At 41.3% G+C, this 23,607-nt stretch overlaps 1 protein-coding gene across 1 annotated transcript in view; it reads left to right on the forward strand.

Annotated features, from left to right (window-relative positions):
* Nucleotides 1-17,578, forward strand: part of atp6v1h (ATPase H+ transporting V1 subunit H) — a 48,396-nt gene extending 30,818 nt beyond the window's left edge. The window contains exons 11-14 of the mRNA XM_080726689.1: nucleotides 1,286-1,411; nucleotides 1,625-1,726; nucleotides 4,609-4,722; nucleotides 17,000-17,578. Of these exons, the coding sequence (XP_080582815.1) occupies nucleotides 1,286-1,411; nucleotides 1,625-1,726; nucleotides 4,609-4,722; nucleotides 17,000-17,069 (412 nt within the window). The 3' untranslated portion in view covers nucleotides 17,070-17,578. The remainder of the gene's footprint in view (nucleotides 1-1,285; nucleotides 1,412-1,624; nucleotides 1,727-4,608; nucleotides 4,723-16,999) is intronic.
* Nucleotides 17,579-23,607: the final 6,029 nt, after the last annotated feature.

Here is a 23,607-nt window from a genome sequence, read left to right on the forward strand (position 1 = left end):
TTCAACTATATATCTGTAGTGTGAATGAGGCATAAGACTAAATCAAAATTTGCTGAAAAAATTAACACTGATGGCAATGTTTCCGAATAGAGATGTGTAACCCAGGTTTTCAAAGCAGTGGGTAATAGTCATGCTAGTGGCTGTTCTCGCCGCTATTCTAGCAATTACTTTGCCTTTAGATGTCCCCAGATGTACCGATACACCTGGGGACATCGAAATTACATATTAGTGGCAGTCGTGGCTACAGCAAAACATCCCCACTCCTCACTAGGGATGGGACGAGGTGTATCGGTACATCTGGGTACGTCTAAGTGCAAAGTAATTGCTAGAATAGCGGCGAGAAGAGCCACTAGCATGACTATTACCCACTGCTTTGAAAACCTGTCATTATCGCTGTCCCAATCTGAAAGGCCACTATAAACATGTAGGATTGGTTCTGCAACGCTGTTTCTTTCAAGCTCCCTAATTGTCTCCTCCCGGTTTTAACGGTGAAAGCTTGGAGCTTGTTCTCAAGTCTCTGAGAAAAGCACTTAAACGTAGGGACTGACTTGTGATTCTATACCAGGTAGTGTTGTTGCTACAGCAGTGACTGATACTGTATGCGAAGTATGCAATTCATAAGCATAGCTTTTGTGACCGTGGACATTTCATTCCCAGATATGGCACAACGTTACAGCAGGTCAGAGACTGTCTGTCTTTGGGAACAGAGAGGTGTTTTGCTCTGGTGCCTGAGCTTTGAATGCTACTCTGATTACATCCCCAATTGAACTGGGTATTGCGTCTGCATGTCCTTGCTTGTTCTGTGACCGCAGGAAAGCTGTACCACTGAAATCAATACTCCTACCAAAGGACTGGCAGTGAGGAAGCAGTGCTGAGGGCTTTTTATACATCAAAAAGCATACTACCTGGGCACTTGTTAAATGACTACCCAAATAAAATAATGGAGCACTCGACTGGTCTGCACGTTCTTTACTGCAGGGCGGGTGACTGACGTTTTGATGTTTAACACATCTTCTGCAGAGTCTGCAGAGTCATCTTTGACTTTTTATTTGGGTAGTCATTTATGAAGTGCCCAGGTTGTATGCTTTTTGATAGTTTGTCCTTGTTGAGCACCGACAAGTCCTTCTACCGACTGTTGGCTGAAGCGCGCAGACATCTCCTTTTTATATATATATATATATTTAAGTTCTCTCTCTCTCTCTCTCTCTCTCTCTCTCTCTCTCTCTCTCTCTCTCTCTCTCTCTTCTTGGCTATCGTTCTCCTCTCCTTCATGGCGTTCTCTCAGCTCCTTTGACGAGTACAGCTCTGAGCTCAAGTCTGGGCGTCTGGAATGGAGCCCCGTGCACAAGTCTGAGAAGTTCTGGCGGGAGAATGCCGCCCGCCTGAATGAGAAGAACTACGAGCTCCTCAAGTAAGAAAGAGGCGGAGAACGTGGACAGTATATACCATAGTTTTTCTCAACAAGTTGTGTTTTCCGATCGCCTCTGCTTTACCTTCAGCGTTGTTGTCTATAGGTGGAACTGTCGCTCAGCAACATGTTTTCTCTTGCAGCGTGTTGTTTACTACAGACAAGGTTGTTGATGAAATGGTGCTCTTGCTATTTTTGTCTCTCGCCTTCACTCAGGATCTTAACCAGGCTGTTGGAGGTGTCAGATGATCCGCAGGTCATCGCAGTGGCAGCCCATGACGTGGGAGAGTACGTGCGACACTATCCACGTGGCAAACGGTGAATGTCTCTTTACTTATTTTATTTATTTATTATTTTTTGGGGGGGAAGCACTCAAAAGCTGTGTGTCCCTGTACTACTCTGCACTACCCCGGTTGATCGGGGTAGCAGTTGGTTTGCTAGCACAATAGGCTATATGCACAGCAGCCATTTTTAAGAGAAGATGGGTCTCTTCTCGCTTCCTTCACAGGCGTTACTAATCGCCCAATTCCAATCCGTTGACTTGCTGACTCACTGACTTAGCCAAAGTCAACGTGCGCGTTCACGTTGGGGCATAAGGGCTTGAGGGTTTTTCCAATGTAAATCGGTAAGTCAGTGAGGGTGCGGGAACGCCCCTTTTTGTTGACTTTCCGTAAGTCCGAACATTTGCAGCCTTTGGCAAAGGAATTACCCACAGTTCATAGCGTTACCAGGGGAATCCTCCAGATGTAATCATGAATCGCAGTTAGAAAGTCAACAAAAAGTTGTGCTTTCTCACTGTTCAAAAGGAAACAGAATGGAAGATATACAGGTATATTTAGTTGAAAAAAATAAAGAGTAGATAAGTAGATAAAGAATATGGAAATGCTATTTAAAACAAATTACATTATAAACCCTAATCTAAACAGAAATGAAAACGAATTGATTAACGTAAATATAATAATAATAATCAACATTCACAACCTTTAAAGCAATGACTGTAAATAAGGACAGTAAAGAGTTTTAAATGTGATGTGATGTAAAGTGTCATGAATAAAACAATCTTCTAAAATGCTGTTCCGTTCCCTTTGGAGTTGTACCCTCTAGCTGAGTCCCCAGAAGTTCCTTTGCTCACCAACTAGGGGGGTGTACCCTCAAGCCCTTACCATGTTGACGTCACTCAAGTCTGTGAGTTAACAGTCAACAGGGCTTAGGGAAGACATTGGAATTTGGCAAATGATACTAATGAAGGCTCGGTTCCATTCTGGTCAAACAGAGTCAGGGTGCTGATATATTGCATGTTGGCTCACTGGAAACACTCTGCTACACCGGTGGGTCCCAAAGTGTGGTCCAGGGTAACTTGGGGGTTCCAAATTACCCCTTAAAAGGTGTGTAAAGCATACAAATGGAACCAAATGGACCCGTAAGGGTCCATTTGCTGGACCCGTAAGGGTCCATTTGGTTCCATTTGTATGCTTTCAGAGTCACGGGAGTCCTTGAAATAAAAGGTTTGAGAACCACTGTGCTACATGAAATAGAACAGAGCCTTCGTTAGTATCATTGGTAACACCTTTGAAGGAAGTGAGAAGAGGACCCAACTTCTCTCCAATATGGCTGCTGCGCATATAGCCAATTAGGAACATTTCCACATAGACGAGCAGTTATCTGAAACTGGGCTATTTCCGTCTCCCACGTTGGAATAACTTGAATCCGTAACACTGGCGGGCACACTAACCTGTCGGGGCTTATTTATGTCTGCCACACACAGTCCAGCTCAATACTGGAGAAATCATAACGGCTCGGCTTCTAAATCGCCAATTTTCCGACACCGAGTCTGTGTCGCATTGCCAACCGTGCGCTCAGTCCTCAACTCAAGCGTATCGTTGAGCATGATGCGACGGCACGCCAGAACCTGACTTCGGTGACCTGTCTTTCACCAGCCCCACGGAAATGAAAGTGACCGTTTTCCCTCGTCGTCGGATGACGCTCTCCAACCCAGAACGTCCTCTGTTGTCTTATGACAGTGTTGATTTTGACAGCAAATGTTGATTTAGTTTTCTTCATAGTGGTTTGTATTTTCCATTTAGTTTTTGTTACCAATGTTGTTTTTGACAGCACATTTTGATTTAGCTTTAGTCATAGTCTTTTGAATAAAATGTCATTTAGTTTGGGGGGGAAGTCGGACTGAGTTACTAGGGCCCAAGGTGGGGGGGGGGGGGCTTAATTTTCTATACTTTAGCTATTGAAAAATAGCAGATCAGAACAGTAGATCTGCTATTTTTGAAAAGTTGTGAAAATTAATATTTTGAAATGGGGGTCCATGGCCAAATACATATCATTTTGGGGGTCCTTCACATGAAACAGTTTGAGCACCACTGACATAGAAACATAGAAGACATCAAAGACTTGCACACATTTTCACGCGCTGTGAGCTTGCATATCTGCTATTTTTCAATAGTTAAAGCACAACATAACGCAGTGAATCCTTGTACCCAGGGCCCATAATTTGATGCGACACCCATCTTCAACCTGCCCACTGTTTCTGTCTGATTGACTTAGTAATCATGTTTTTCTCCTTCACAACAGCAATCCCCACCACCCATCAGTCACAATCGATAGTTTCAGCGCACAGCACTCCTTGTCCCCGGTTGGACAGACCACCAATTAGGAACAATTTGCCGCCTATGGACCTGCAGTAACGTACCAATTAGGGGACAGCAGTTAGTCAAGCTAGTTGATTTAATAGCTGTTCTTTCCTTCATTAAAGACGACCGTAGGAATCAATAGACTGATCGCTAAGAATATAATCGATAGTTGTCCTAGCCCTAGTGCGCTGATGTGATTTCATTCTGTTGATCCACCGCGCACACATACTCACTTAAAAAGATATTTATTTTTCGATGGATTGAGTACAGAGGACCCCAATGGAAACAAGCCATATAGGCTTTCTTGCTCTTAGCAGACCTTGTATTGAACCGTAGTTTCCTGTGCTTTTTCATTTATTTATTTTTTCAAACTGCTAGCAAAGTATTCCCTCAATCAATCATTTAATGGCAGTCCAGTGGTGGCACTTGCTGTTCTGCAAGCACAGAAACGGGACTGGAAATGTTTCACGCATCATACGTGAAACGTTTTTTGTTTGTTTGCTTGTTTTTCTGTGCATAATAAACTGCATTCGCTCCTATTTTCCTTTTTCTTAACAGAGTGATTGAGCAGCTGGGCGGAAAGCAACTGGTGATGAACCACATGCACCATGAGGACCAGCTGGTCCGCTACAACGCCCTGCTGGCCGTGCAGAAACTCATGGTCCAGAACTGGTATGTGCTCTGCTTGACCGGCTTTCTTGTTGTCGAAGCATTAAGACCTGAGGCTGAGCAGGCACGCTGGAAGTCCCAAATCCCAGGGGGGGCTGGGGCTGAGCTTGGAAGAGCCGAAAAGTCTAGTTTTTTTTTCGGTTTTCGGTGATTTTTATAATGGTTTCGGGTGCTTATTCCCTACGCAACAGTATAGCAAGGAGCTGCAGACAGCTGTATTGTTAATAAAGCAATAAGCCAGAGGCGAGTGGTTACCGGGGTAATATACACCGGCTGAGAGGCGACCCTCTCAGCCGGTGTATACTACCCCGGTAACCACAAGCCTCGCGTGGCTTATTGCTTTTCTAAAACGGTCACAATATTGCAACATGAAAATCATAGACATGTACCAATTAAAACTGTTCTATTTCACTAATAATACACAATAAGGTCTGCTCTGCAAGAAAGTATTTCCCGGCCAGGCTGCAGAAACAACACAGGTGCAGATAATTGGTGCACTGTGGAACACTGTGGAAAGAAATAACGCACCTGGGTTTGATATAAACTGATTCAAGGTGTGGGTTATAGTCTCATATACCACAGCAACCAGCCAATCAGAATCAAGGAATGGAACTAGCCGTTTTAGAATAGTTATTTTAGCACACCACACACACACTACAAAGATTGTTCTGTTCCCACGTTAGATTCAATAGGCTATTACAGACAGAAAAACTGCACGGTAGACAATTTTGCAAAGAGGTTATGCTCTTTGCGCATTCACAGCGGCAGCATTATAAGAAAAAACATTTCTTAGAGAGAGAGAGAGAGAGAGAGAGAGAGAGAGCACAGCATAAAGGCAATCTTACCTTGTTAAAACCTCCCTTTATCCTTGATAGCGAACGAACTGTCAATGATGCCATGCAATAATCCCTTGGTCGGTGCTTTGTTGAAATTTAATGAAGCAAAACACACAGTCCAACATTATGCAATCATCGCCATTTCTCAATCCAGCTTGAAATGTTCTCTCAAAGGTATCCTTGACAAACTTTCTTACAGGAATTTCTGGTTGAAAGGGCTCATATAATGTATACTCCTAAGTGCCAACATGGGCTGTTGTTTACATTGCCTGGCGTAATGACGCCGAGTCTACACATTTATTATTTTACATAATTGCGATTATTTTTCATAATTGTCATAATCGTTTCCATGTTAAAAAATGTTCATATATTTAGTGGAAATAGCAGATCTACAAGCTCACAACACCTCACACCTCCCAAAATGATAAGCATTTTAGCTGGGTCATTTATGGCAGTTCCGTGACCACGAGAGCGAAGGTCCGTTTCTCAATGGATTTGTCATCTAGAAGGGTTATTAAACAATTTGGGCCGGGGTGTATTTTTTAAAATCGTCGGGAAAATGTTTGACAGCTAGGGTCATTTTCAGTCTCATTCACTTACTATACACTACACTATAAAGGAAAAAAATTACTCTGCTTTAAGTGGGATGTGAGGGGTCAAACTAGGGGTTTTCAATTATTCTGAAACCATTGCAAGCATCTGTTTTGCACAAAAAACATTCCTTGGGCTAAAACAGCCCCCTCAAATGTGTGAAAAGTGATGACTCATCACTTTTCATCCCTTTTTCAAACCACTAAACCGTCGTTTTTAGCGCAAGGAATGTTTTTCATGCAAAACAAATGCTTGCAATGGATTCAGAATAATTAAAAAACCCTAGTTTGACCCCTCACATACCACTTAAAGCAGATTTTTTGGGAGTATTTTTTTCCTTTATAGTGTAGTGTATAGTAAGTGAATGAGACTGAAAATTACCCTAGCTGTCAAACATTTTCCCGACCATTTTAAAAAATACACCCCGGCCAAATTTGTTTAATAACCCTTCTAGATGACAAATCCATTGAGAAACGGACCTTCGCTCTCCACGGTCACGGAACTGCCATTTTTGACTCAACTATTTGGGCGCGATACCACGTCTCAAAAGTGTGTTGTTCCAGGGACCCCCTGAAGCAAAGATTGGAGTTAAAAAATATTCACAAATATTCGCATTTTTTTTCAAAAATAGCCGATATACTGTACAAACTCATAGAGCAGCACGAAGTGAGCAACCAATGTGCTATATTATAGCTTAAAGTGCCAGTCCCACTGGGCACGATAACTACATATATCTTTCACCATTGTATATATTTTTTTATAGTTGGTGAGAACACTGCCATCCACTTGGCTTAGAACCATTTAAAACAAATATATTCTTTTATAGTTGGTGAGAACACTGCCATCCACTTGGCTTAGAACCATTTAAAACAAATATATTCTTTTACAGTTATAGTTATAGTGCTCAGTGTGAATGGCCTAAAACCAGTCTAAAACCACACAGATGCTTTCCCGGTTTTAATGGGTTCATTTGATTGATTGATTGATTGATTGATTGATTGAAGAATTTATTAGAAGGTTGCATAGGAAAAAGTACAGTTTCATAACAGTACAAATCACTGGTACAAGGTCAACTAAAAGGGGATCTTGGTTGAAAGGCAGACGGATAGAACACAGTACTATGCATAGGATATCATCAATAACAAAGGTGGGGAAAAAGCAGTCAAAGAATAGCAGTGTGAGTAGCAGTGTTTCAAAGCATACTTATTTGCACGTCGAACGGTGGCTGCTGCTAGGCCAATGAAACTAATTTGAAGAGAGCCTGCACACCATTTTCCAGGTAAAGGATTTACTTTATTTGTGACCGCAAATATCGCAAATAAAGGAAACCCTTTACCTGGAAAATGGTGTGCGTGCTCTACCTCTCTTCATTAACAGCAGTGTTTCTCAAACGGTCACCAGGTTGCAGAATGTCGAGATAATCTGTGACCAGTCAGTGTTTTTCTTTTTTTTTTTTTTTTTTTCTTTTCTAGCTGCTATCATTATTTCTACTACCACAGAATGCTGGAGTATTTGGAATAATGAAAATGGCGTCTTAACACTTTTTTTGTCCTGGTCTGATCTGGGGCCCGGAGGAAACTTACTGATGATCATTGCAAAGGCACTTATCACGGAATGTATTTGTATTTTCATTTGTTAAACTTTTTTTATATATATATATTTTTTTTTATATAGTTCCGAGGCAGATGTTATGTTAACTCTTTCTCAGCCACGTGGAGCCACTTAATATTAAAACCGGATTAAACCGTACTTCATCTGTACTCGAATTAGCTGACCGGAATTTCATACGGACTGGATTACATTCGTTTATCTCGATGTGCACGGATCGTGCACGCGAAGCGCACGGGGGGGAAGACGACTCGGCCAAAATCCCCACTATATGCCAATGCAGATGAGACACGTCGTGGTGAGTTTTAACCGGGGGATCGACGGAAGAGAAAAAAAGAACGCTGCCATCCTAGAAGGACGGGGGTTGCGTTGATGTTTATAATCATAATATTATGTCTCAGATCATAATACAATAATAGAAATTTCCGGCTAGTCCACAACAAGCCATTCTGGCCAGGCTGGGAAAGTGTTAACCACATCCACAGCATTATGTTGACCTCCTCCACAGCATTATGTGCACCTCCACAGCATTATCTGTAAGGGTTAATAGAAGTACACAATACTCTGCTTTTCTCTCTACTGTGGCGGTGCTCATGGCATTTTCTCTCAAGGCCAGGCCAACTAGTCCAAATCAATTCCCAACCCAACGTACTGCGAGTGTCGTCTCAGCGGCCGTTTTGTCTCGTTTCCCTCCTGCCATCTCCTGGAAACGGACACACAATGATTCAACAGGAGGGAGAAAACTGTTTGTTTTCCTGCCACTATCTAGAACATGAGAAACCGTGTGGACGGATTGTTTGTGTTTCGATGTGCGAGCGTTGCATTGTTTCTCCCCCTAAGTGATTGTAATGCTCTTGACTACCTGTGCACCAACGTGTGGGGGAAATTATTATAATTATTTATTTTGGTCAATTTAATGATTCGTGATTAAAAATCTACCTTTAGAGTGTCCACCCAAATGCACATTTACTACTCAATAGACGATTAGGAGCACTGCGTGGTAGGGTTGGGTACCGAAGTCTATACCTTTATTGGTATCGAACGCATGACGTCGGTACTATCGAGTATCGGTTCACGCAAAAACAAACGGTACCTCGTTTCGATACTCTTGAACGCACCCCTGGCCAGTCGCATCCGTAACAACCTAAGTTGAATGACTGCTTTAGTAAACTTGCGTAGTTGCGTTACTGTGAAAATGGCCCACAACTGAAAATAGCCGACAATAGCCAATAATGTTATTATGATCATCCAACGTCTATAATCTCCGTCTGTGACACTGTGTGAGCATCGTCACCTCTCCCCATAGCCTCTTCCCCTCTCCGCTCGCTGCGCTGCAGGCAGCAAAGGACTTTCACCCTTTCCGTGTTGAAAGCCTTTTTCTGTGTCGTATAAAAAAATCAATACCGTCCCGGGAGAGATGTGTAGTATGTACATGTGTCTGTAGGTTGAAACAAACTTTTTAAGCATGTTAGTTTCGCCAGCCACTGCCTGCGAGCCTCTGTGACTCTCCATGCTGGGCGTACATGTGCCGTAGTCGTGAATGCGCATTCACTTTCAATGGAGTTGCATTGAACGGCGCAATTGTTGATGTGAGGTTTAAGAATAAAGAGAATCAAGGTTTTATTGTTTCACTACTCTACAGGGACAAGAGGCAAAATACAATGTTGTGATAATAATAATAAGAAAACTATGATAAGGTAAGATTATAATAATGATAATAATAACAATACGTCAACAGTATAGCCATAGAATATGTAAAAAGAATGTGTTCTATTGCAGACAAACATGTACAGTATATACAATAGCAGCCAGCCATAGTAACAGTAATAGTAGTCCCATCAACTACATTAATCCTACTACTTGACATGAAAATGGCTGAATCACTGTCTTAAGCTGGTTGCACACTGCTGCGTTTTTCGTTGCGAAATGCGTTTTTCAGGGCAAGGAGAGAGAGAGAGATAGAGAGAGCAAGGGACCGAGCGGTGCGCGAAACGGGCGGCAGTGTGCAAACGTGACTGACATAACGTGAGGTTGATTTTTTTATTTAGTGCTCCGAAATTCAGTCCGATATTCGGCCCGAAAAACGCAGCAGTGTGCAACCAGCTTGAGACAGCCTTAATAACCTATTGTGGTGTGTAAAATGGCCTATAGAAAAAAGTAAATAATAATAATAATAATCATAAATAAAAAGTAGCGAAAACGGTATCGAAAAAGGTATCGTATCGATACAAAGCTGAAAGGTACCCATCCCTACTGCGTGGGTCCTTCCTTAACTACACTCAACTGGAACCAGGTGCACCTTGAAGAGGTTTATGACATAGCAAACAAAGTCTAAGATCCTTTCCTCTGTAGGGAGCATATAAGCAGGGCCAAGGCACGCTGTTAAGTAGAGGAACAAATATTTAAGCCTTTATTATAACCTGGCTAGACAAAGATTTAAAAATAAGCTACAGCCGGCAGTTTCCTAGGATATAAGAATTATGGCCATCGCTTCAGTTGTCACTCATTCAATTAATTTGAGTGATCCATGTCAGTCCACAATGATGTGGGAACACAACTTGACATTAACAAGTGGCCTCATGGTATGTTAGCAATGAGACTGGAGGGATGAAAGCTGTCTGCCCTTAAGATGGAATTAGGGTCGCTGCTCTCACTGTAAATAGATGTACAGTATGTATCGTATATTGCAATCGTTGACAGTTTATTGTTCGTTTTTCCCCCTCCATCAAACAAGTGATAGTGTTGGTAACGTATAAATGTAAGATGGAATATCTAACATTTGTATAGTATGTTTACAGTATATCTCACTTCTTGACTAGAGGCAAGGACAAGCCAGATAAGTTTTGTAACTAAGGGTAAACGTTGTCCCTGAGTATAGATTTAACTTGAGCACAGGGCTTTGACAATGCTAGACAGTTATTTTACATAAATATTACATCATAAGTGAAAGCGACATTTGACAACTACAATACAAAATGATTTAAAAGAAATGAAGGTTATCGAAAAAAACACGGCCAGCTCACGTAATAGGAGGACAGTATGAGTCACCAGAAAAAAGACTGGTGTTTTTGATGAATCTATCATGGTTAAAATGGAGTTCGAAGTTACAATGGGTTTGTATAGGAAGGGTCCCATTCTGATAAAATGAATATCAAATATCTAAATATTGAATCAGGGGACTGCCCCATAGGTCGAACTCCCGTTGGGTCGAACAGCGTCGACAGGTTAGATAATCACCCGCGTCACGGTTACTGAGGTTAGGGTTAGGTTTAGGCATAGTTTTACTGAGGTTAAGTTTAGGGTTATGGTTAGGTTTTGGTGGTCGATCCAAAGGGTGCCCGACCTAATGACATTTATTTGTTTACATGACATGTTACCATTGAATCAAGCAAATTAAAAACAAATTGTAGGAATCGACAATTAATTTCTTTGATTGATAGATAGATATTTTTCACCTATGAAATACCAAAAACAGGGATACCATGGTTAATGTGCTATATACTCACAACACTACAGCTATTAAAAACGAAACAAAAAAACATTAGCATTTAAAGTGCAAAAGTGCTATGTTTTGTCATTCAGTTCGGCTGGAACAAACGATGGCTTCAAGCAGTTTGATTAGCATTTTGGCACACAGCTTCTTTTCCCTAATGGCAGAAGGGACGTATTCAGAGGGGATGAAGAGAGTTTGCAATGATTTTTGTAGCTTGTTCCATGTTGTTTCTTTTTTACCTTAACACTTTCCCAGCCTGGCCAGAATGGCTTGTCGTGGACTAGCCGAAATTTCTATTATTGTATGATGATCTGAGACATAATATTATGATTATGAGCATCAGCGCGCCCACCCGTCCTTCTAGGATGGCACCGTTCTTTTTCTTTTTTTTCTTTCGGTCCCCCGTCGTACAATTGTCTCGATCTGCATTGGCATATAGTGGGGATTTTGGCCGAGTCGTCTCCCCCCCCCCCCCCGTGCGCTTCGCGTGCACGATCCATGCACATCGAGGTAAGCGAATGTAATCCACTCGTATGAAGTGCCCATGTCAACTTTTATCTGATAAAAAACATCACAGACAGATGCTATGCTAACGCCTCCTCCTACAATGAAAGTGAACGGGATTTTGGCTATATAGAACGAAAAGCTACCAGAAGCACCGGTTCAAAGGGTTTAGAAAATGATCCTTTTAGATCAGCCGAAGAAGAGACGGAGGACAGCTGCCGATAATTTTTTTTTTAATAATTATCATTTATTTCGGTTTTAATGACCTAGTACGGAAAATTCCAGTCGGCTAATTTGAGTACAGATGAGGTAAGGTTTAATACGGTTTTAATATTAAGTGGCCCCACGTGGCTGAGAAAGAGTTAAGCTATGTTTAGCAATCAAATTTGCTGCTGTGAAAAGAGTCTATTGCACGACCTGGTGATTCTGTGCACGAGTCCTACTTTTTCCACCACTGCAGTGGAGTTTACGTGGCCTCAGAAGAAGTATGGTTTGTTATGCAGTGTCTCGGTGTCTCCAGATATTCCTCAGACTGAGCTGCCCTCTGCGCACCTCGGACGCCTTTCTGAATACAAAGCGCTGATTTGGATATTAAGTGTAATCAGATTGCCACTCCATCTCTGAATGTACCGTATTGGCTTCTGCTCAGCAGGCCCAGGGACCACCATTACCATCTCAGCAGCATGTAACTCATCTCCTCTCTTGACACGAACGTGTTCACCTTGAGTTACCATGCCTGTGTTTGTGAGGGAGAAAAACACCTCCACTTCCCTCCCTGTTTAAGCCATCAAGACCCTGGGACGCGTCTGTGTCGCACTAGACTTCAACCGCTTTAACCGTTATTTTATGCCTCAACTATTGAAAATAGTGCCGCGGTGCGAGCTTGCAGATCTGCAATTTTTTTTGTAAAATCGCAATTTGTGCAAGTCTTTGAATATATTGACCCGATTCTATAAATATCTTCTGAATCCTTCTTCTAAATCAGTGGTTCTCAAACATTTTCATGTCAAGGACCCCCAAAATTACATGTATGTTTCAAAATATGTTGTTCCAGCCAGGGACCCCCAGAAGCAGAGATTTGAATTACAAAAGTTTGCTTTGAAAAATGTAGTATATATTCAAAGATTTGCAAACATTTTCATGATTTTTCTAAAAATACCAGATCTTGTATAACCTGCTATTTTTCGATAGCTAAAGCATAACATAATTCCAAGTCTTGATGGGCTAAGGCTTCTGCTGTCATGACAACGACAAGCAGAGCTCAACGTTTCAACAGCGCTGCCACCGTAAATGTTGTCTGATATACTTTTTTCAAACGCCTGTTTTCTTGAAGCTCGAAGCTTTTGTGAGTGCAAGTACTTAAGTTAAGGTCAAGGTGTAGGCTTCGTTTTGTACCGCTTTGAAATGTCTGAAACAAAGCGATAAGTAGAGGAGAAAGGAGCATTTCCATGACCTTGTTCAGTGTTTCTGTGGGCTTGTGACACAACTGAAAGTAATTTAAAAAATGCGTGGGTCATTGACTGTATGTACGTCTCACCTTGCCCCCTTTTGGTTTACTGAAATTGCTTCTGAGTACTATCTGCAAAATACCCATTAAGCATACAATGGCTCAATTAACAGGCACAATTTATGCAATGCATGCTATACATGGAATCGGATATCTGCTATATCTATTGAGATGTAATTATAGAGGCCCTCTATTCTCTATATCAGGGATACTCAAACTTATGAACCAGTGGGCCACATTACACAAATGTCAATGGGCCGCGGGCCAGTTGATAAAATGTCATTATTTGATAACCTCTCTCTTTTATTTGCTTTATTTCCCTCGAACTAGAGGCCTTTTTAGCTCTACGTCAGAAATCATCATGCACTTGTCCACACTGTTTTTCTCAATGGGAAACCTAGCCTATATTAGCTATTTAGCTATATTTTAACCACTTTAACCATTATTTTATAATTCATACAAACATACATACATACTGTACATACATACATACATACATACTGTACACACACACACACACACACACACACACACACACACACACACACACATTTTAAAGCAAAAAAAAAAGCTAAAAACGTTGCTTCTGGTGATCCCTGAACAAGATATTTTGAGCTCGGCTTCAGGTATTAATGCTCTAATGATGAACGTAACTGATGATAAAGAATTGTCCAGTCCTCCTTTACCTAGCTACTGTATACAGCTTGCCATGTAGAGCTACTAATCTAGCACACGGACCCAGCCACATGCGTCTGCGTCAGACACGGGCTTCTTTTTCCCTGGCCATGCATTCAATTAGACAACCACATCTAGTCCACTGCTGTTTGTTCGTTTCCTGCCAGCACTTATTTAAAGGCTATTAGGTGACTGGCTAAAAGCTGTCAAATCCTTCTACCAGTGACATCATTGTTTGACAAAAAAAAAATTAATAATATTTTTGAAAAGAATATTTAGATTTTTATTATCACGAGAGCAATGGCTTCCACTTTAACATTGCAACTTTTTCAGGAATAGAAAGCCTGCAGTTTCTATTAGCTTGCATTTCCCATTGATGATGACAAACTGAGTAGAAATAAATTGTGATATTTTATCATGAACATTAGTGAGGACCTATTATATGAAGATAGGTTGAAAAGTGGTGTAGTGCCCCTTTAAGTAAAAGTATCAATACTGCAATGTGGAAATGCGAGTCGTTACAAGTAAGTCTGGAATTCGCAGCGCATTGTAAGCTTGTAGATCTGCTGTTTTCAAATGGCCGATATGGTTAATATATGTTTTGTAATAATAATTTAAAATCTAAAAAGTAACTACTGTAGTTGTCAAATAATTGTAGTGGAGTAAAAAAGTATAATATTTGTCTCTGAGATGTGGAGGAGTAGAAGTAATGAAAATTGGAAACGCTCCGGTAAAGTCAAAAATCTTAAAGGGATATTAAACTTTTCATTTTATCATCTAATCAGGCTTTTGTTTACAACTGGGACAGTTTTTAAGCTGCTTGATTCAGTAGATATTTGATATTTATTTGATCAGACCCCTTCAATTTCAATTACTTTTTTCATGCATTTTAAGTTGACTTTCGCCAGATAGTTGCAGCAGTGCGTAACGCTCTGCCTTACATCTGGGCTCTCTCGGGCAGACTCGATGTAAGGGGCGGGCCATTTTTTGAATTTCTGTAGCAGGTGATTGGATGTGGCCGTTTCTATCACAGTCTGGGAGTGCCAACTCCAACCACTCATATTGGCCTGTCTGCAGGACGTTGCACCCAGAATCCGCCTCCTGGGTTTCCACGTGGTCTGCAATCAGACTCTATTGGCTCAGAGCCGCTCAGAGCCCGCCCATAGCTGCCGCTGATTGGTCCGGCCCGGGACTTTACGAGTGTTATCAGCTCTTGCCGAGCAAGCCCAGATGGTAAAAGCAGAGCGTTATATACGCAATGCTGCCACCATCTGGCGAAAGTCAGGTTAATTTTAAGTAATTCCTTGGGAAAATGTTTTTATATATTTTTATTTAAAAAATTAAATAAATGAAAAAGGTAATTGAAAAAACACAGCCAGCTCACTTATTAGGACAACTGTATGAGTCACCAGAACCAAGGACGGGGGTGAATCTAAAAATGGAGATTGAAGTTACAACCACTTTAGGAAGGGGCCTTGACTGATACAATTAATATCAAATATCTAAATAATGAATCAAGCAACTTGTTTTGGGTGTTTACAAAAGCCTGATTAGACAATAAAATGGCCAAATGTTTTTTGAAAGTTAAATATCCCTTTAAATACAGTAATTGAGTAAATGTACTTACCGGTAGTTACCGAGGGAAAGGTAGCAGGGGGCCAAGTATAGACCCTGGGGGATCCCAGTCAACGAAGTACAGTATATAGGTTTTAACTGGTTAAATGGCCTGATTTGAGATGTGGAAAATATGTATAGTTCAGTACTTTATGTTGAGAGTAGAAAATGTATTTAACCTTTCAGTTTTGTTATAGCAGCAACCACAAATGGAAGTACAGTATGTAGAAACACAGAACCGTGTTTCACATTGGCAATTGGGCAAATTTGAGTTTTCAGGGAACAAGAAAAATGGACATCTCTGTAAACCTCCTGAGCCTTTTGTTATCTTGTGCTTGTGAGTCGTTTTAATCATCTCCGGTATCGGCAAGGGGTCATGGATAACATGATCTGAAAATGTTATTAGCAATAGAGGGAAAAGCCTAACACTTTTTTTTTTTTTTTTTTTTTAGAAAAACAGCATTGGTTACTTTCTTTCTATAATGACTTGCTGATGTTTTTTCTCTGGAAGGGGTCGACACCGTCATAGACATTTTACACATTTATTTTTAAAGCACTCAGGGCTGTGCCAGTCTGTGTAGCAGTTCAGTAATGGTCTCTTCACCATGTTGCACCTGTAAAAACACCATGGGGCTTTGGCAGATGTTGGTCTAATAAGAGGCGCAAAGAACACAATGTAAGGACATAATGAATGAAAGAACACAATGTACGGAGACATAATGAATGAAGGGCATAGTAATGAGACGTAAATGAGCATGCCAATTTTGCACACAAACTTGCCCTGTGCCATTGTGCAAATTTGAGATATTATTATTGTCAATGGCTTCGGCCATTTGTGTTGGATGGAAAGGCAGAAGGTGTCAAATGCAGTGTTGATCTCGTCGACTAAAACTATGATGAAAAATGTTTGTCGACTGCGTTTTTTTTTTTTTACTGACAAAAAACTAAATAAAAACTAAGCTGTGATGGCTAAAAGTAAGACTAAATATATTGACAATTTCGTCAACAAAATAAAAAGTAGACTAAATCGTTAGGGAGGGACTAGTGGAGAAGAGAGTCATTTTATGTTTGGTTGCACTCAGTTGTTGCGTGCTGAAAATAGCCGATCTACAAGCTCACAACGCGCCGCAGTGCGACACGTGAGCTTGTAGATCGGCTATTTTCAGCACGCAACCAAGTGTAAAATCAGGTGTTTAGTCGACTAAAACTAAACTAAAACTAAAACCTTTGTTAAAAAAAAACTCAGGTGACTAAATGATGACTAAAATTAAAATACATTTTATTCAACAAAAAAAAAACTCAGGTGACTAAATGATGACTAAAATTAAATTACATTTTATTCAAAAGACTGACTAAAACTAAATCAAAATGTTCTGTCAAAAACAACACTGGTCAAATGAAACCACTCACTTTTACGTCCTCATCAATTTGACCATTTAATTTCCTTCACAGGGAATATCTGGGGAAACAACTGCAGTCCTCTGACCAGCAGCAACCTCAAGCCGTGGCAGCCAGAAGCTGAACGTGTTCCTTGTGCATGATGTGTCACTGTGTGAACGAGTGTGGTACTGTATGTGCATCGTTCATCGATGTTATAATTATTGACTGTCTGTCCATCGACACCCGACTTTGTACTTGATGTTACTGTAGGCCCGATTTATACTTCTTGCGTGCGTCGTGTCGTGCGCCGACAATAGCCGAACAATGTAGATCAGCTATTTTCGGTGCGTGACACCCGCCCACACCTAGCTATAAATCTAGCCTTACTCGAGTTCCCGCCTCCATGCTATGTAATGTGCAGTGATTGGATTAGCACTTTGTCTGTGATGTGTAAAGAAAATGTCAATGTTATTTAAGTCTTACCTGGAAAGTGGTGGTGAGTGCGCATTCCAATAAATAATTTAACCTGTGATACTTTGTTTTATGAATTTCCATGAATTCACTGTTCATACTCTACTGTATATACTGTGTAGATGACACGGGTGGTGAATAAGAGAAATAATTTGGTAGGATTCAAATTAGACGATTCACTTTTTTTTCTCTTTATCAGCTCATGTGCAACAGGATTCAATAAAATGAAGACATACACATAAGAAGGTCTCAGGAGAATCGTTTGAAATTGGATGAATGGGGGAGCGGTGGGGGAGGGGGTTGTCAGGATTTTATTCAGTGTGCGGGGTACTGTTGATGTTGAGTCATTACAGTCAGGGAGGCATTTTCTTTCTTCCACCAAGGCCATAATTACTAAACATTTTGCTGGCTGTTTTAAAAAAATCACACCCGTGTGAACTGAGCGGTGGTCGTGGAGGCTGTGCAACAGCACTACTGGGTGGGTGCAGCGGGGTTAGTGTGCTTTACAATGCTGTAGTTTCTTCACACACTCTAATTTATTTGACCCTAAAACATTCAGTTTGTTAATAATAATAATAATACTTGACCACACATGCTGACCCACCCTTCTCCCCTGTGTGTGTGTGTGTGTGTGTGTGTGTGTGTGTGTGTGTGTGTGTGTGTGTGTGTGTGTGTGTGTGTGTGTGTGTGTGTGTGTGTGTGTGTGTGTGTGTGTGTGTGTGTGTGTGTGTGTGTGTGTGTGTGTGTCTGTGTGTCTGTGTGTGTCTGTGTGTGTGTGAGAGAACAACAGCGCCCCTCCCTTAACATGTGTGGTCAGAAAAGGTACTGCAGGCTTGAGGCTACATACACGGCCGGACGGACGCATACACACACGGCCACGTATAGGAGACGGTGTGACCACCGCTCAAAAACTGAGTAGCAGACTAGCAGTTAATAATCACAACATTTAACCATCTCTGAAGAAAGCGTGTTTTGGAAGTGCTGTACATTACAGATAATAGACTTTTCTCTTCTGGGTCATTTGCCATTTCTTTTTTATTCAGTGCAAACAATCCAACATAATACATAACACTTTCCCAGTGCACTTTTTTATTTTTTCAAGCTGCCGACAGACAGTCATTTGCCATTTCTAATGGTGTCATTCACGCATTGGGTTTTGCAAGTAATTTGCTACATCTGCATGTTCCACAAAACTACATATTTTATTGCCATAGTCAGGGAGAGGTCCTAATCTCAGTCCTTGGAGAAATAACTATTTTCCGTATCTCAAGTACGTACAGTATTCATTCAGTGTTTCTTGTTAGACTCCAAAACAAAGTTACAGTGACTATTTGTTATGGATGGGCAGTGTTTAAAGAGAGAAGCCTTTAAAAGTCCAGCTTCCACTACTGATATAAGATCTGCCAATGACATCAGTGAGTGGACACTACAGTCTTCATAATGACATGTGCTGGAATCTTTATTTAGTCCTTGCATGACTCGATGCAATTAAAATGTATTGTCCTTCTGGGGAAATGTGGGCACACAGCATGGCTGTGTAAGTGCATTACACCAAACAATAACATTACACTGAGTGCATGGCTAAAGACCATTACATTATCATGGAAGACAGAGTCTGCCCACTTGTTTTGTTTGAGTACAGCTGTAGACTGTACTCTGTGTACTCAGTGACACGTTGCTTGGTCCAGGCCAGTCTATGACATGCCGACATACCGGCTGGATGGTGGTTCTGGACAAACGTCAATATGACTATATATGGACATATCGATCAGTGTTTCTTGACAACCTATGCGACCAACTTGACATAAGTAGGAGGGTCCCCAGACTCAGTTTTTAAGAAATAGTGAAAATAGCAGATTTACAAGCTCAAAACATGTGTTGTGAGCTTGTAGATCTGCTATTTTCACTGGAGTGACTTTGGGTCCCGGGGATACATCCATTTTTTATTTATTTTTGTTGGGTCTCGAGCCAGAAAGTTTGGGAAGCACTGCTCTGAATCATAAAACTTAATAACTCCCCATGTTGAATTGAGCAGGCTACAGCATTACCAGCTCCTGGTATGAAAACCAAATTCTCCCAGGTGATATTTGAAACAATCCTTCATACCTAATTTATGCTCCCTCGTGCGCCGAAAATAGCTGATCTACAAGCTCACATCACATTGGAGACGAGTTGTGAGCCTGTAGATCAGCTATGTTCGGTGCGCAACACAGCCGAATAACGACAAATTGTAAATCGGGTGCTTTACTTTCATCTGAGATGCCCGGAGTGTTGAGATGTGGCACAGAATCAATATTAATGTGCCTGCCTTGCCTTGCTCAGCTGTCTGAGTGGTATTTACAGTGGCTTGTTCTCCCCCCCCCGGGCCCCATACATGCTCACCTGCCACAGTTGAAGTGAACTCTGGACTCTGAAACAGATGGTTTTGCTCTGCCCTGTCATTTACATTATGCTGTCCACATTCAGGCACAAGGCGGACAGTGCCTTTTGCCGTGTGTCCCTCTATACATATTAACCCATTTAGGCCTAGGATTATTGACTGGTTTAACTATTGAAAAATAGCAGATATACAAGCTCGGTGCCGCGCTGCGAGCTTGTAGATCTGCTATTTTTGAAAATGTGTGAAAATTTGAATTTCGACCCGATTCTATAAGTGTCTTTTGAATCCTTCTAAGGTTTTTTGAAAACCCTATGTTTCTATGTCAGTAATCTGGCTATAGCCATCGTCAAAGAAAAGGTGTTTTTTTTAACTGGAGCTCAGTCTGTTCTTGAGAGACTACTATGTCAGTGGTTCTCAAACCTTTTCGTATTTAGTTCCAGGGACCCCCCAGAAGCAAAATTTTTGTTACAAACGTTCGCTTTGAAAATACACATAAGATTTGCACACATTTTCACGACTTTTAAAAAAATGGCAGATCTACAAGGTCGCAGCGCGGCACTCGGTGCTGCGCTGTGAGCTTGTATATCTGCTATTTTTCAATAGTTGAAGCAGTCAATAATTCTAGGCCTAAATGGGTTTACAATAATAATAATAATAATAGTGCACCTGTGCATCTGAAAAGGTACCCACATTTCTTACTTGAGTAAAAGTATCAATTCTAGAAATACTCGGTAACAGTCCAGAAATCAAACTTGACTTGAGTAAAAGTACAAAAGTATTGGCATCAAAATGTACTTAAGGTACCAAAAGTTTTTGGTACTTTAAGCAAATTAAAGTACCAAAAGCTAAATTAGCTTTAACCTAATTAGCTTTAACTTTAAGTAACTTTTGGTACTTTAAGCTACTAATATAGACTGACGGAATTAAAGCAGATCATGTTTGGAATTGTAATAGCTGAAATCAATAATATTCCGGTATTGACCTGCGGGCCGCATTAAGCGAAGGTGGGGGTCCGCCGGGCCGCCAGTTGCCCATGTATGGGTTAGACAATAAGATAAAAGATAAAGATGAGAGTATAAATGCAGCGCTATTCAACCTGTGGCCCGTGGGCCACATGCGGCCCCTGCAGCATGTCTATACGGCCCGTCATGGTCATACCAATACATTTCTGATTACATGTTTCAATTTCTCTTTACAAGATTGCTTTGCTATTTTGTTTGTTCCAAAAGAAGAAACCAAAAGTATTTTCATCATTAATCATTTCCATGACAATCGTTTTGTTCAGTGAGGTTCAGCCTTATGGAAATGTAGCAGAGGTGATCCGAACCTCCCCACCCGGCTTCGAACCCGGGTCTTCCGCGTGAAAGTCCAATATTTTAACCATTACTCCAAAGGCATATCCCTATGGAACAGTATATATATATATATATATTTAGGTTAGATTTTTCTTTTAAACGATTACAGTAGCTACTGGCTCCCCTGATTTGTATAGGCACTGTGATTAATAGCTTTGTGGCATAATTGACAAAGGCTGCATGCCCATTTCCTTTCGGCCGTGGCTGAAAACCTCCAATAATCCAGTAGCAGATGATCACAGTGTTCTTAAAGGCAAGTATTCATCAAGGGAGATAAAAATGTGTCTTGGTCCTGGCCCATTAAGGGCTTTCTATAGAATCCATTAGAAATGTCGCAGGAAGCCAGCGCAGAGTATTGTACTAAAACTGGACTAATGCTGGTCAATAACTGAGCTATTGAGTTTTGAAAGAGTCTTTGAGTGGAAAGAGTGGTTATTTTCGGGAAGACCATTCCATCTATCTTTTTTATCTATAAATGGATGTGCTTTAGCCGTTTCTAAAGTGTGTGTGTGTGTGTGTGTGTGTGTGTGTGTGTGTGTGTGTGTGTGTGTGTGTGTGTGTGTGTGTGTGTACTGTATATGTTACAGTTAGTTAGGGTAACTATCACAAGTGATATTGTGATTATTATTATTTGTTGTTCTAAATTGGGATCTAAATTAAGGAATTCATGCTTCTGTGGAAATACAATAAACAAAGGCAAAACAATAAAAGAACATTAACCTTGTTACCTTGAATCTTCTGACCTGCATCTCGAATAACACCATCATTGTTTCCTCAGATTGAATCCAGGGGGTTAAAGGAGCACTTTACCCATTTTCAACCTGATCTTCATTATTGGTCCTCACTAATTATTATAAGATGACACCATGTCGGTCTACTGACTCTGCGTCTCAGAGGGTTGTGGACAGTTCAGCAACCTGCAACAGTGCATCTACTGTAGGTTCTTTAATAAGGGCATGGGCATCACTGAGCATGGGTAAAGTATATTCATAGAACTCTGGGCAACCAGTGACTTCCAGGAAAGCAACTGGATGGCAACCAAGGAAGTTCGGTGATTCTGGAGAGACAGATGGCGTCCAGGAAAGACCGGCGTGGGTGTATTAGGTTAGCAACATTATGCACAGCACTCACAAGAGGGAGAGCGACTCAATAACACAGACTCAACAGTACAGTAATGCAGAGGATTTATCACAGATAACCAGATGGCTCACCCAAACAACATCCTCTGGGGAGGCATTGGAAGTAAAGTGCATCACTGCGAAAAGACCTGCAAGAACATAAAAGGCCAAAAATACATCAAGCCATTATCAAGTGTGGAAAGGAGGGGTCACAGGTGCAGTGCGCCGCTGTAGCAGCTGGTGAGATGAAGGAGAGCTCAAGGCAGGAATAACCCCACAGTACAGGAGATCTACTGTATATGCACCTGGGTCACTTCAAGACCTCAGGAGGGATCCAACCAACTACCTCCCCTGAGGGGCCTCTTCCAACCCTTGCTGGATAGAGAGGAGTTTAGGATAGTGATTTAGTTCAGGGTCGAAACACCCGATGACCATTGGACACCGTCTGAAGACAACTCTGGCCAACTCTTCCTGACCAAGGCTACATTCACCAAACGTGAATGAAGAAGAAGCATCTTTGGATGTAATTATAATCATATACTTAGGAATCATTTACTGAGTATAGTTTGTACTCATCTTCATTATCATTGGGTTCTCTCTTCCCTGTAGGCTTCAGAATGTTCAGGTCATGCTAAAATGACGATAAATATATGTTGAATGCAAAGTAATGGTTGTGTGAAGAGCCATGTAAGTGCACAAATTAACCTGATACTGATGTCAATATTCAATCTGAATATATAGATGTCTATGGCAGGTTTACCTGGTGGCTCTGAGAGGCCATAATATGATCAATCCGCAGCTGACCAAATCCCACTGATCTAAACATTGTCCATTCCAGGCACGTGCACACATAAACATCAAAGGGGGCTTGAGCCCCTGCCCTTTTTACCCGTCTGTAAAAGGTGCCCTCTCCAGACCATGAATGCAGTTTTTATTATGGTGAAAGAAATGCAAATGCCCTCTTTCCATGACATACTTGAAGGCAGCATTCAAGAGAATTGTCCAACATTTCCTGAACATGAATGCAGCATCTTATGTTGAAAGAATTGCCCTCTCTGTGTAGAAATCCATGCTGTTACACCACATCTCCAGTATTGACTTGATTATGCTTAGTTCAGTGTGGTATCACACACCGAAAATAGCCGACCTCCAAGCTTGGAGGTTGTCTATTTTAGATATTTTCACCAGAAGGACCTTTTAGACATTTTAGCCCCTGCCTCTCTAACATTCTCTGCACGTCCCTGGTCCGTTCCCATAGTGACAATCAAAATGAGGCTGCGCCGATGGTCATGCGTGTAACACAGCTCAGTCACTCGAGGGGAATTGCAAATAGCAAGGTGCAGCCTAGCTTCTCAC

The sequence above is a fragment of the Nannobrachium achirus genome (genome assembly GCF_963921795.1).
Source record: "Nannobrachium achirus genome assembly, chromosome: 5".
NCBI lineage: Eukaryota > Metazoa > Chordata > Actinopteri > Myctophiformes > Myctophidae > Nannobrachium > Nannobrachium achirus.